The sequence below is a fragment of the Sardina pilchardus genome, chromosome 19 (genome assembly GCF_963854185.1).
Source record: "Sardina pilchardus chromosome 19, fSarPil1.1, whole genome shotgun sequence".
Taxonomy (NCBI): domain Eukaryota; kingdom Metazoa; phylum Chordata; class Actinopteri; order Clupeiformes; family Clupeidae; genus Sardina; species Sardina pilchardus.
The window spans coordinates 1,665,301-1,680,300 of record NC_085012.1 but is presented as its reverse complement, the minus strand read 5'-3'; the positions used below and the strand labels follow the sequence as shown (position 1 = coordinate 1,680,300).

The 15,000-nt window shown below is 48.4% G+C and overlaps 1 protein-coding gene across 1 annotated transcript in view; it reads left to right on the top strand.

Moving 5' to 3' along the window:
- Nucleotides 1-15,000, top strand: part of LOC134065667 (protein AF-10-like) — a 72,125-nt gene that overhangs the window by 22,141 nt on the left and 34,984 nt on the right. The window contains exons 7-10 of the mRNA XM_062520653.1: nt 432-521; nt 6,769-6,867; nt 8,403-8,745; nt 14,437-15,000. The exon at nt 14,437-15,000 is cut by the window's right edge and continues 264 nt beyond it. Of these exons, the coding sequence (XP_062376637.1) occupies nt 432-521; nt 6,769-6,867; nt 8,403-8,745; nt 14,437-15,000 (1,096 nt within the window). The remainder of the gene's footprint in view (nt 1-431; nt 522-6,768; nt 6,868-8,402; nt 8,746-14,436) is intronic.

The following is a 15,000-nucleotide window of genomic DNA, read 5'->3' as shown; positions in this document are numbered from 1 at the left end:
CTTTGGTGGTGTCTTCCAACGGAATGAACAATAGACCAGTGTAGGAGTACAAATAAATAAATAAATAACAAAGAAAATTATTTTTCTTGTTGAACAGGGTGTATGGAGATGAGCAGCCTGAGCCTGTTTAAATAGGCTAGTGAGAAGGAATCCGCTTTTTTACTCCACAGTTTTCAAAAGGTGCATCTGGCAGTGCATATCCTCTCTGAGTCTCTTATTTTCAACAGCATTGTTGTAATGACACTGTCTGTTTAACGTTTTTATGCTCTTTTTTTATTATTATTATTCATCCAATTAGATTTTTATATTTTTAGCCATATAATCATTCTTATGTCTCAGTTTCAGACCAATTTGAGATTTTTGTAATGATTATTCTTGACAGGAGCTAGATTTTTTTTTTGTCCTGTGGTAACACCTCTTTCACCTTGTAGAGAAGGAGCAGAGGCCGCTGTAGTAGGGCTCAAAGCTTAAGCGAATCCTCCTCTCACTCTTTGGATAAGCACCATGACCAGGACAAGAAGGTAAGGCAGCCCCCCTCCACCCCCCCAGCCCCCCCCCCCCCCCCCCCCCTCACATACGCTCTCACCGACGTGGCCCTTTCTCCACGCACCCCCTCTATGAAGTGTACTCGGACAGGGAAGCATAGATATGGCTTACAGGGTGGGGGGGGGGGGGGGGGGGGGGGTTAGGGCTTTGGTGAAGGTTTATTTCTATAGTCGATTATTTTATTTTTTATTAATTGGTTAGTTGTTTGGTTCATAAAATGACAAACAATGGTGACAAAAAGTTGGTTGATCAGTGTTTCCCAAGCCCAACAAGTCTGCAAAGGCCTTTTTTTCTTTTTTTTTTTTTCTTTTTTTTTGTCCAGGCAATAAAGGTTTTAGCTAACTGTCACAGAGGACCAAGTAAACAAGAAAATATTAAAATGTTCTAACTTGGCATTAGAAGTTTGAGGTGTTATCCTTAAATTGTTTTAACATGTAAATGTTAAACAAAAGGTGCTTAGTTGATAACCAAAATACTTTACAATTTATGATAATATAATTTATTTCGTAGTTGATAACTAATCAAGTAATCTCTGAGTTGTTGCAGCCGTATAAGAGTTTTTGAACCCCAGTTGTTTGTAGCACAATGGGTCTAAGCCTGCTTTTCAACTTTTACTCATCCATGCCATTATGCATCCGTGATTAATAGTGTTAATTCATTATGATTAATAGTACTATATTAATGTATACTGTAGTAGGGATGTCCCGATCCGATCACGTGATCGGAAATCGGGGTCGATCACGTGGTTTCAGACTCGATCGGAATCGGACTTTACATCCCGATCAGGGATCGGATATATATTTATTTATATATATTTAACAGATCTATAATACTTCAAAACAAATGGGGAAAATAACAGCTTAGTATTTGCTGTTATGTGGTGGTACAGACAGGGCTCAAAATTAGCACCCGCCAAGCGCCAATGGCGTGTAGATTTCTGTTCTGGCGAGTGAATTATAATGACAACGTGTAGCCTAATCCGCCACTTTGGCGTGTGTAAAACGGCCGCAAGTCATCAACTAAATACTAGTTCTATTATGTTAACGACACAACTCTGCTGTGTGTGTGTGTGTGTGTGTGTGTGTGTGTGTGTGTGTGTGTGTGTGTGTGTGTGTGTGTGTGTGTGTGTGTGTGTGTGTGTGTGTGTGTGTGTGTGTGTGTGTGTGTGTGTGTGTGTGTGTGTGTGTGTGTGTGTGTGTGTGTGTGTTGCCCCGAGCTCCTTCACTCACCGTCTCTCTCCCGCGGCCGCGGCTGCTACCCCGCAGGCAGCCGTGTGATTAAAACGAGTGAGTGGCTGCTCTGCCCAGGCAGTGAATGCTATAGACAGTCTGATCTGGCCGCTCGAAAACTGCATACAGTAGTTGAGCTCGGACAAAGCGAGCATCACAGAGTTGTCAGCTAATCCTGTCCATCCCCTGCCATTTTCCGTTCTGTAGCCTATTCAATTATTGACGCCTTGACTGGCGCTATATGACGCAAAATGAAAGTAAATAAAGCTGACAGCGATCGCGCAACTTCTGTTTCAGTGATTCAGTCCAGAATTAAACATTGTATCCATAAGTGAGGCGGAAAACTATATATCCTGAGAGTCACGTGAAAAGGTGTTCGAATGAAAAGGCCAAACTTCATGGAGGGCATAGTGGATGAAGTAGACACATGTCTAGAATTTAGTTTATTTGATTAGGCTACTTTGCTTCATTTTCAGTTCTTTCATCCTTATGATTGAACAAGTAAATTAGATTTAAGGTATAATAAACACTGCAGGTATAAACATTTGTTTTAAAAATATAGTGTATAGGCCTAATGACATGCAACAAGCAATAGTTAAAGGTAGTAGGCTATAGGCCTATCATTGATACTTAAAAGTATCGGATCGGGACTCGGTATCGGCAGATACTCAAAATCAAATGACTCGGACTCGGACTCGGGTGCAAAAAAACCTGATCGGGACATCCCTATACTGTAGTATGTATTTAAATATAGTCGATATTCACTATATAGTGTGCTATGTAGTGAGGAAGCGGATGCTCCAGCGGAAGACCAAGTTTAGGCATGCAGCAGTTTGGGCCACCTCAGTAGAGCAGGAAAGGCCAAACTGAGTAAGTTTAATTATTTACAGTGATTACAGTGTTTTCGTCACTGCTGCATATAGATTTTTTTTACGAAAAAAAAAAGATGCTCGTTTGATTTCCCTGAAAGCAATCAGTCATGCTCCTTAGTCACATTGAATATGTGCAACCACTATTTATAGGGAGAGCACTCATTTGTTCCACCAATTTTCTCAGAGATGTATTCCCCACACGGCCATATCGAATGGAACACGCACACAGATCAACCTTACTCAACCTTCCCATCTAATTCAATTAAGTCGTATTTGTACAGCATTATCAAGTACTGCTGCAGCGCTCACTAATAGTTCCACTCGGGGACGTAATGTGCTTTTATGCCCGTGTGCCTTCACATTATGGTATTGCATTAGTTTGAGGAAATGGCCGAGAGACTGAAGATGTACACTTCATAGTCTTGGATGGATGTGTGAGAGAAAGGGGCATGTCCGGCACCTCCCATCGATGATTTTTCTTTCTTTCTTTCTTTCTTTCTTTCTTTTTTTTTTGCCTGTGTTCGTAGCAACCTACCATTGGCCATTTTCTGTTTTCTACATTATGACTTAGAAAAGTCATCCATACCATAGAGTGTATTGCAGAGTGGTTTTGGTGTCACCACCCCGTAGGTAGATCTATGGTGCTTTTATATCATTTCTGTGTTCTCTTGTGTTGTTGAAACGATGACACATGACACATGAAATTGTGCATTTTAGGTTTATCATCACATCATTCTAATTGAATTCTTCAATTAAGCTTGATATTTCACTGATGTATAATTTGACTCGGATTTTGGATTTTGCCATTTTGTTATTTTGTAAGAGATGAATTTTGCAACAAAATTGTACAATTTCACAGTGATACATTATTAAGGATATTAACGTCAAAAACCTAAAAAGTATTAAGTCTAGTGATCAGTAAAACAGAATGAAGGTTTGTGATACGTTATTCTGGAAACAGAACTGGTATGTAAACTTGGGCCACTACATATTATTTATTGCAAATGTTTAAAAGCCATTTTTATTTTTAGTACATTTTTATATACTTCTAAATACATTCTATATATACCTCTAAAATTGACCCTAAATTAGAAACAGATTGCACTTTTGGGTCAAACGGATGATGTTCAACTGCGTGCTTGCTTGCGATATTTGTTGGAGGCTAATCTTGAAATATGCCAATGACGTGGTGATCCTCTTATTCTTGTGAGTATGCGGGAGGAAGCGGGAGGAGAAAGGGGACTTGTGTTCCCCCAAAAGGCCTCTGGTCGGGTCGGGCTGCCTCTCCTGCTTCAGCTTTTGTTGCCCTGTCTCATTTGCATGAGCAAAGGGTCCCCCATCCCCCCACCTCACTTCCCAAAGGTCAGGGGTCGGTGAGCTCAGATGTATACCTAGCTAATTCCAAACCCTGGAGCCAAATAACAATGGCCTCCCCCCTCCCTCCTCTACCTCAGATAAGTATGCGAGCCCCTTTCGTGTTTACCCCGTTCACTTGGCTAGAATTCTGTTAGTCGGCTGTTTCTAGGCAGTGAATGTTTTAAAGGCATGATTTTTGGATGGCGAGCATTACATGCCACTTTCTTTTAGTCTTTCATTTTTGTTTTGTTTTGTTGTTTTTTGGCAAGTGGAATTTTAATCCATATGGCCTGTAGCTGTTGAGTGTGCGAGCAGGCGAGAGAGAGAGCGAGCGAGCGAGCGAGTGAAAGAGTTGTCTTGCCACGGTGCGGCTTTTAAAAAGATTCCCCAAATTCAGCAACCTGCTGCAGGCGTTGATAAATCATGGTAATTATCTTCGTCCCATTTGCTCGGTGCCGCTGCTGGCGGGTCCGTCAGGAACAACAGGGGGAGCGGAGTGGGGAAAAAAACAATCCATCTATTGAACCTCACGTGCTATTCATCTTTTGTGGCTCGCTCAAACCCGCCCGTCCATTTCTGGATGGCAAATGATCTCTAATTATGCGCTTGGTGACCGCTCGATAAAACACCTTCAGCTCTTTAGTGACGACATGCGCAGAGCTGCTGTGGCCGGTGCGGGGCGTCGGGAGCGAACAGCGTGGAGCGGTGACCACGGCGATCACGGAGCCCCGCACACCAGCGCTCCGTCCGTCAGCGGCCCGTCGGAGGAATGTTAATTAGGACGAGGGGATGCCTGCTCCGTGCTCCCGCTCCACCCTTAGCAAAAGAGAAAGAGCCGCGTCTGCCGTCTGTCAAAAGAGCCCTTTCCAGCATAGCTGCTCTACCTAAGGACCTGTTCCACCGTTGGGTCTTTTGTCTTTGTTTGAGTTGTGCAGCGATTTTATGTTTTCATCATGTGCCGCTGTAGCCATGGCGGTGTACAAATTGCTTCAACATTTGTGTTTGTTTGGCGGAAGCTAAATAAACATTTTTTTTTTAATCACATAGCTTCTCATCTGCTTTTTGGGTGCAATCTCCACAATGCAAGCATGGCGAGCCAGACAGTACTAGGCCCAACCCATTCTGTCGAATGAGACAACATTGTATGGTTCCCCTGTGCTGGGGGAGGTAGGCAGTGAGGCAGTGGTTGGTGAGAGTGGTGCATTATGGGGGCTCGGCCAGGTGCAGACAGACTGCATGGGTCTGCTTTATCAACCTCTGAAGCCCAGGGGCCTGCTGGAGAATAACACCAAAGTCCTTTTAAGGCAAGTCACGTCACTCGGCAGCCATATTGGCCATGGGGTCGGGCAGCGAGTTTGACCGGAACAAGACCAGGCCCTATCTAAATGAATGGGGAGAGAGCTGGATGTCCATGTTCCGAGGTGTAAGGGAAATAAAAATCACATGTTTGAAATCACAATGAAAATCGGACTAAAATCGCTGAAAAGGTTTGGTGGTTTTGTATCAAATTTAATGCTTAAAAAGCCTTTTTCTTACTGGTAATCTTGGACTGCGCATGCTAAATTCTTCACGACGCAGCTTTCAAAAAGCGTGACCGGCAAGGATCGGCAAAATGATTGGAGCAACGGCTCTGGAAGAGGCGGGACATGTGCAAACCGGTGTAAACACCCGCCATCTTTGCGTTACGAAGTTACCCCATGCATTTCAATGGGCGATTTTTTCCAGTGCAGTGTCTCCTCATATATAAGTGTCTCTGATAACACTGACCAGATCACCAGCGGTACTGGCCCTTGGCCAGCACACAGAGTGGGTCTGAGCGGAACAGAGGAGCTACAAACAAACACTTATGCAACACTTAAACTCTTTGGTTTAGATTACTTCAAGGTTTGACATGAATTCTTGCTATTCTTTAAGAAATTCTCTCTTTTTTTTATTCAAAATTCTTTTTTGATGTGAAATTCCCCCCAAAAAGTGTTTTTTTGTGTTTTCCCAACTAATGGTCATTGTGGAAGAAATTGCATATCTTTTGCAGCCACACACACTCAGACAGACCACAGGGGCTGCTCTTGGCACTTGCACAGGAAATGAGGGCAAACCGTTATCAGTTCCAGTGTCATAATTGTTGATTATAGCTGACGGAACAGCGGGGGGAGTAACCGCGAGTTGCCATGGCGGCAGGCGTGCTAGAGCCGGCGCAGAATGTGCAAACGCGCTCGCTGGAGTCTTTGAGGAGCGGCGCATAATTTCACAGCTCTGGTCTGAAGATCAGAGGAGGACGGGGCTGGAGGTGTTCGATTGGAACATGAGGTGTAAATTTGCTCGCCCCACCCCCACCTCTCTGTCCTAAGTGAAAATGGCAGCTAGACTGGGCTGTGGCAAAAGCAGCAGTGTGAATTGAGCCGTGTGGGGCTGATGGTCACGTCAGGCATTGAGTGAAATCTCTCACGTCCAGCTGTAGGGAACATCACTTCTCACAGTTCGTTACAAACAGAAAAAAAACTCTTTACTGATGGTGGCGATCGTTCGAGGGGTTGGAAAGACATCCACTTGTAGCTTATTCTGATCTGTGTGGGACAGTCCAGAATATTTGTTTTGTTTGTTTGTCAATTGCTGTTACTAACCAGTGTGTGGTTTCATGCTTTTGAATGCAGAGCAGATGACCAGTGATCTCCTGTGAGTGGAGTGGAAAATGGCCACCATCACTGCCCTAGATCCCTCTCCCCAGTAACACCCTGTCCTGTGTGTTTGTGTTGTGTGTCCTGCAGAAGCACAAAGAGCGCGACCGCCACAAGCCGAAGCACAAGAGGACGCTGGAGCTGCAGCCCTCGCTGGTGCAGGGCCACCTCATGTCCGCCGCTGAGAAGGTGAGCAGCGCCCGCTCTACGGGGCGCAGGATGGCACACGAGTGTGTTGTCTTTACGGGGCGCAGGATGGCACACGTCTACGCTAGCTTTACGGGGCGCAGAATGGCACACGTCTGCGTTGTCTTTACGGGGCGCAGGATGCACACGTGTGCGTTGTCTATGGGGAGCAGGATGCACACGTGTGCGTTGTCTATGGGGAGCAGGATGCACACGTGTGCGTTGTCTATGGGGAGCAGGATGCACACGTGTGCGTTGTCTATGGGGAGCAGGATGCACACGTGTGCGTTGTCTATGGGGAGCAGGATGCACACGTGTGCGTTGTCTATGGGGAGCAGGATGCACACGTGTGCGTTGTCTATGGGGAGCAGGATGGCACACGTGTGCGTTGCTGTGCTCGTTGCGTGAAGCACATGCCATACTGCATATGTATACTTTTACTATGCACACTATACGTTTTAATTCTATATAGACGCACTTATACATTTTAATTGATTTCTACTTCCTAGAACATAAATTATGACCATTGTTAAATGTCAGCTATGTGAACATGTGGAAAGCCACTGCGCTAAGACTTCTATAGAAATATTGGGTAACACTTAAAAATAACTACACACAATTCATCATTTATTAAGCATTTCTTAGCACTAAGACTTATATGTGTCGTTCCACGGCAAAACCAGTCGCTTGTCGCAACAGGCGTTTCTGAGAAAAATGGCTATTTATGTCACTTGTGCTAAAATCGTGGAATTTTTTTTGTAAGTGTTTTGAAGCAGTGGGAGGTCTACACTGTACGGCCGTGAATACATTTCGCCGAAAAACTGACCTTTTGTAGTCTAAAAACGTGAGTTTGTTGAGGTGAGAAAGTTAGAGGAAGCAGGAAGTTAGAGGCGTCTCGTTTTTGCCGCTCTATTCCAATATGTACGGTAATTGCACTCATTGACAACCACCAAGCCATCCGTGTGCTGTGTCGTTGATACAAGTACCGTAAATCTTGTAATAGCGGCGACCTTACAAAGCGTTCGTGAGTGTTGAGCCGACGGTTAACTTCAGAGGCAGATTTCTCCGTTTTTCTATTGGCATGACAGGATGAACTCAACTCCTTTGAATGTTTATATTTCAGTAATATGACGTTCAATTCATTAGATATAGGTATCGTTTTGAAGGTTGATTATGCCCCTTCCTGAAAACGTAATAACTTTGATTTTGAAAATTTGGACATTGTGAATGATTTCGCCGTGGAAGGTCACATATAGAAATATTGGGTAACACTTTATAATAACTACACACAATTCATCATTTATTAAGCATTTCTTAGCGCTAAGACTTCTATAGAAATATTGTATACATAACAGCACATGCTGTCTGCCAGGAGGGAAATATGACTCTCATATCATCGCATTATGATGATTTCCAGTCATTCCAACCATTGCAGGATCTTGGACTGACTGGCATCCATGTTTTAATCTGAGTATTTGTCCCATTTAATTCGTTTCAATCTGAATATTGACTCGTTTTCCGCTCCTTAATCCCCGCAGAGCTACAACAGCGGCGGCAGCGCAGCTCCGATGGCGTCCATGTCGGGGCCCGTGCAGAAGCGCATGGAGGACGGCGCCGCCCGCTTCACCACCGCCAACTTCCAGGAGGTGCCCACCCACACGGGGGCCGCGGGCAAGGAGGGCGCGGGCGCAGGAGCGGGGACGGGGGCGGGAGCGGGGGCAGGGGCGGGCGCGGACGTGAAGGCGGCGGAAGGGAAGAGCAAGAAGGCCAACAGCCACTGCCCGGCGCAGAGGGGGCGCAAGTCGGCGGCGGGGAAACCTCTCGGCGCCGTGGTGACCACCGCCACGTCCTCCACGACCTCTTGCAGCCCGTTCCAGCAGAGTGAGTAACCGCCGACGACCACACACGCAACCAGTAACCGCCGACGACCACACACGCAACCAGTAACCGCCGACGACCAGACTTCTGCACTTGTCTCTGCTCTACAGTAAAAAGCTGTGACATGTCACAGAGAAAGTGACCTGATGTTAGGAAGGGACACGTACTGGTCCACACCCCTCTGACATGCTGTGATGTCATCAAAGGCATACACATGCCCCTAGATTAGCCAGACGTTCAGAATGGATCAGACCGCACACATTCTTCTGACCCAAACATTTATATAATGGCAACAGTGATTTTGTTCATTCAGCAAAAATGTTATTACCATCAATTTGTATCAGATCAATCTGTTTTTAGTAAGCTACTAAGGTTAGCTATTTCCATGCTGTTTTTCCTCTTCACTCGTATTAACTCGAAATTCTGAAAAAACTGTAATGGAGTCTTAAAATGATGGGAGTGACACCACCAAATCATTTAAATCAGCCAATCTTTTCTTAAGTTATTGGTTGTGGTAACGGCAGGCAATGCTTCACACTACTTGCATTATTTTCATTTTAATTTGCATTACTTGACTTTTGTTCCCTCTCACAGTCCCAGTGCGTAGGGCGCTAACATGCGTGTAGCGACTAAATGAATTCATTCTCTGTAGCCTCTGGGCTGTTAGCCGCCTCTCTGGCACGGGCCCCAAATGGGCTCCTTGAAATTGCTCGTTCCACATCTACAAGCCAACCTCATAATGTTCCCCTAATGTTGTTGCTGTCTCCCTGTAATTGAACAGCTAGTGCAGGGTTTTCATTCTCTGGGAACACATGTTCTGGTTAAAACTACATTCGACGCGTTCTCTTAAAAGCATCTGCCAGACGACTTAAACGTATGGCTTCCCTCCGTCTCCAGCCAATTGGAGCGCGAGGCTCTCTCTCTTCTCCGCGCCCGGGAACCCTGATGGATGTGGGCGGGCGCGGGCTGAAGGCTGCTGCCGCTGTGTTGTGTTGTGACAGGGCCGGACGATCTCCAGGCTCGCCAGGGCAGCGTGTGGCGCAGATAAGGCTGTCGTCTGACTGGCTGGCTGGCTGGAGGCTGCTGCTGCTGCCGCCGCTCTAATCTTTTTTTTTTTTTTTTAACTTTGTTGGAGGGAAGCTTGGGAATATGGGGGCTTGGGTTGGTTCTGCTGATGTTCCACAGAGAGGCCTTCAAAAGTACCAGAGGCTTTCTCTCTCTCTCACTCGCTCATTCTCTCTGTCTCTCTCTTGCGTCTCTGCTTTACTATCTCTCTCTCTCTCTCTCTCTCTCTCTCTCTCTCTCTCTCTCTCTCTCTCTCTCTCTCGGAAAATGAGCATCACTATCATGGCATGGGGTAGGGTGGCAAGGTCACCATCTCCGTAGGAGTGGCCCCTCAAAGAAACACTTCCTTCCTCCCCTGAGCATGCTGCCGTAGCTCACTCTCTCCACCACCTCCACCTCCAGCGCCGCCACCACCACCGCGGCGGCCTCCCCTTCTGACGGACGCCGGCACACCAAGGTCACGTCTGGAGATTGGAGTCTCAATCGCTCATGTGTTGAAGGGGAGTCTGGTGCCGCGTGCCGCTCTCCGGATAACTCGCACAGGAAGAAAAAAAGAACGAGGGAGATAGACAGGGAGGGAGAGATGGAGGGGAGGAAGAGAGATTGTCCCAGCTGGACCAGTAGTCTGCTGTAGCAGGCCTTTGGGAGATGGATTATCTGATGGGTATCTGGAACTGTCCAGCTGGACTTCAACTCGCTCTCACACGAACACGGGCAAACTACTCTTAAACGTTTAGAAAGGAATTAGCTAGTCTTAAACGTTTAGACTCGCACTCTAACAAACACTGGCACTCAGGAATTAGCTAGTATTTAACGTTTAAACTCGCACTCTTACGAACAACACAGGCACTCCGGAATTAGCTAGTCTTAAACGTTTAAACTCGCACTCTTACGAACAACACAGGCACTCCGGAATTAGCTAGTATTTAAATTTAAACTCGCACTCTTACGAACAACACAGGCACTCTGTAATTAGCTAGTATTTAACATTTAAACTCGCACTCTAACGAACAACACAGGCACTCAGGAATTAGCTAGTATTAAACGTTTAAACTCTTTCTCTAGCTCATTCCTGAGTACCTGTGTTGTTCATTAGTCTTAAACGTTTAAAACTTGCGTTCTAACGATTATCACCGGCATATGAGAAGGTTCTGTATGGGAGGCCTCAGTGCCTTGTCTTCCAGGGAAGGTATTGACGATATGAAGGCAGGATATTTTGTCTTAATACACTTTTGATGTTGTGCTTCTGTCGTCCTGCCATTGGCTGAGAAAACGTCAAACCCCCCAGGCTCGTCCTCAATAAAGTTGTGCCCAACTCAATAATATGCCCATGGCTGGAGCTTTCGGACGGACTGAAATAATCTTGTGTTATTACTGTAAACACGTCCCGGTGCCTCTGCCGGGCAGGTTGACCCTGCGCCATGGGAGGGCATTTATTGCTGCCCGCATCCAGTTCCAGCCCATGAGACACCTGACGCCACAACCAGGCTGTTTGGGGCACAGGGCGACAGCTGGCGGTTTGTGATGAAGACGATAACAGCGATTGGAGCAGAGAACCGAGAGGGATCGCTAGTAATCAACGCTACAGAGACCAAGAGAGAGAGAAATGAGAACTGGAGAGAGAGAGAAATGGAGAGAGAGAGAAATGGAGAGAGAGAGAAATGGAGAGAGAGAGTACTGGAGAGAGAGAGGGAGAGAGAGAGAAATGGAGAGAGAAATGGAGAGAGAGAGAGAGAGAGAACTGGAGAGAGAGGGAGAGAGAACCGAGAAATGGAGAGAGAGAGAAATGGAGAGAGAGTACTGGAGAGAGAGTACTGGAGAGAGAGAGGGAGAGAGAGAGAAATGGAGAGAGAGAGAGAACTGGAGAGAACTGGAGAGATAGAGAATAGAGAGAGCGAGAAATGGAGAAATGGGGAGAGCGAGAGAGAAGTGGGGGGAGGGCATGTTTATCTGTTCTCCATTCAAAGTTGGAGAGAGGGAGGGAGCGAGTGATGGAGAGAAAAGGAGTGGTGGAGTGAGTGATGAAGGCCATGTTCTCCTGCATTCCATTCTGCTGGGCCTCCCAGCCAGCGGCCACAGTCACCTTGAGCTTCACCTCCATCTCCATCCCCAGGGTCAGTCTTGACCTGCTTGCTGGTGTTGGGTCTCTGCGTCAGGGCCGCAGAGGTAAGGGAGAGGAGAGGAGAGGAGAGGAGAGGAGAGGAGAGGAGAGGAGAGGAGAGGAGGGGAGGGGAGGGGAGGAGAGGGGAGAGGGTGAGGAGGAGCAGAGCAGAGAGGAGGGGAGGAAAGGAGAAGGGGAAAGGGAGGGGAGGGGAGCGGGCAGAGGAGGAGCAGACTGGGGAGGAGAGGAGAGGAGAAGCGGGGAGGGGAGCGGAGGAGAAGCGGGGAGGGGAGGAGAGGAGAAGAGGGGAGGGGAGGGGAGGAGAAGCGGGGAGGGGAGGAGAGGAGAAGAGGGGAGGGGAGCGGGCAGAGGAGGAGCAGACTGGGGAGGAGAGGAGAAGAGGGGAGGGGAGGGGAGGAGGAGCAGACTGGGGAGGAGAGGAGAGGAGAAGAGGGGAGGGGAGGGGAGGAGGAGCAGACTGGGGAGGAGAGGAGAGGAGAAGAGGGGATGGGAGGGGAGCGGGTAGTAAAATTGGGAAGCCCAAGCCAGCGGCCCCCTGAGCACAGCTGTTAAAACACGCCGGGTAGCCGTGGCCTGGTGTCGGCGCTCGCTCCGCCCGAGGGGAGGCGGTGATGGAGAGGGCCGTATCTGGGTCAGCGCCGCTTTATGCAGCCGCTTTATGCAGGCCGCTCTGCATACGCACACTGGAGGAGCTGATGGATGTGTGCGCTGAGCACTTCAGCACGGGGCAGAACAGGGCCGGGACATCGGGCCGCCTCCATCGCTCGCTCGGCCAACCTCTCCCGCTCGCTCGGCCAGCCACTCCCGCTCAAACCGCTTCTCTTTGTCTCCGTGCTCGAACGTTGAAAATAGGGCTGCGCGATGTTTGGAAATATATCTCGTCGTGATTTTTCGGACAGATATTGAAATTTGAAAGTTTAAAGCATATAAAAAGTGTAGCGTTGAGACGGGGCACTTCTCATTGATGAGCATGCCTAGTGCACTGCATATAACATATCATTATTAACTTCTCTTGTGTGCCTCGTGCCATTTGGATTTCAATTAGAACTAGATGAATTGTGCAGCGCTGGTTGAAAAGCTTGAAAACACATTACGGGTGGTAGAGCGAACGTCTCCGTGAGCTCTCTACACCTTAAACAGACACGGCGACCCCGCTACGCTACGTCATGCCATGTCAGTGATGCTCATCTGAGATGGAGAAAGGGAGTTAGTAAGAGAGAGATGGAGAGAGAGACTGGAGAGAGATGGAGAGAGAGATGGAGAGAGAGTAGAGGGGTGTGAACTGTGCTTTTGTTGAAGGCATTATTTAAGGGATTGATTTTATTATCAGTTGCTCTGGCGTAGTTCACAAATTTTAGTTTGATATAAAAAACAAACCAAATTGAGACATTATTGTCGTGGCTTTGTTAGCTTTAAGGATTTGATGTCCTTGGGACATGAGAGCATGACAGAACAGGAGACTCCCAGAGCGCAGCCCACGGCGTTCCAAGATAACCGTTTTTGGAAGAGGTGCAAAACTCGGAGGATTAGAGCGACCCGGCTCCTCCGCTTAGCGTGTGTGATGTGCGGCCGTCTGCGATCGGAGGTTATTGTAGTTAATCTCTCCAGCTGTTCCTGACTCCGGGCCGCACAGCTGCAGGGTTTACGGAGCCTCGCGGCCACCTCTCCCCACCTCGCAGTACTCACAATCTCTCGCCCATACGTTTACTACTCACACACTACGCCTGATCGCTCGCCCATACGTTTACCACTCACACACTACGCCTGATCTCTTGCCCATACGTCTGGGCCTCGGCCAAGCCCAAGAGTTTTATCAGCGCTGGTCTTCCCGAGGAGCGGAGTGCTTGATCGTGGTGTTATCTCTTGAGCCGTGTGAGCAGCGCTGGAACTCTGTGCTGGTGGGCCGCGTTTTTTTCCCATTCATGAGTCAGACCGAGGAATGAAGGTCTCATCGCCAGTCAAAATAGTTTCTTTTATGTCCTAGTTTGATCCGGATTCCTAGTTTCTTGTTAATTCTTGGTAGATTTCTTGTTCGGTATGAGATGATTTCTCCCGGCCATGCTGGTTTGACGCGTTGCCCTAGGCTGGGTCCAGTCTCAAACTAGCTTATCCAAAAGGTGCATCCGGATCGTTGGTTTGATTGGTTGAAGGACTTTCCAAATGCGTACAGAGTCATTTGAACTATGCCAATTGATCACGCCTCCTGTGCAGTAGAAAAAAAGCATAGACTCCCCAGACTTATGTTCAGTCTTAAAAGACATTGGCCGGGTTTCCCAGATTCGTTAAGAAGCTCTTAATTGCTAAGAACTTCTTAGGAGCGCTCTAAGAACGTTCTAAGAACGCTCTTAAGAAGTTCTTAGCACTTAAGAGCTTCTTAACGAATCTGGGAAACGCAGCCAATAACATTACATAACATTGCCCGTTGCCTGTCTGTGTGTTCTTGTCTTCTCTGCGTGGCGTCTGATGGTGTTCCCCTGTTCTGCGTTCTCCTGTTCTGCGTTCTCCAGGTCTCCTGCTGGGCGGCGGCGGCATCAAGACCTCCAGCGGTTCCGTGGTGCAGCCGGCGGCGGACTTCCAGAGCTTCTCGGAGGCGGGCCTGAGGGGCGGAGACTCGTACGGCTCCACGCCGTTCGGCCGCTTCCTGGCCAAGCCCCTGGGCGAGAGCGGCCCGTCCTCCTCCTCCTCGGAAGCCGCCGTGTTCGGCTCCATGACGACGCTCCCGGCGTCCTCGTCCTCGTCCTCGTCGCTAGGCGGCGTTGCTAAGCACTACGAGAGCCCTCACGCCGCGTCGGGGGAGCTGGGGGCCCTGGCGGCGGCGGCGGCGGCTGCCGCGGCAACAGCGGTCGGCTACAAGCGCGCCCAGCCGTCCTCCTCCTCCTCCTCCTCGTCCGCCTCGTCGTCGTCGGCGACCGCTGCCGCCTCGGCCGAAGACGGCGTGAAGGGCAAGAAGAAGCGCGGGAACTGGCGCAACCGCTACGGGCCCTGCTTCACCACCACCACCACCACCGCCGCGCCCAGCGAGCCCAAGCTGCCCGACGCCCCCGAGCACGCCACGCACGCAGCGCTGACCT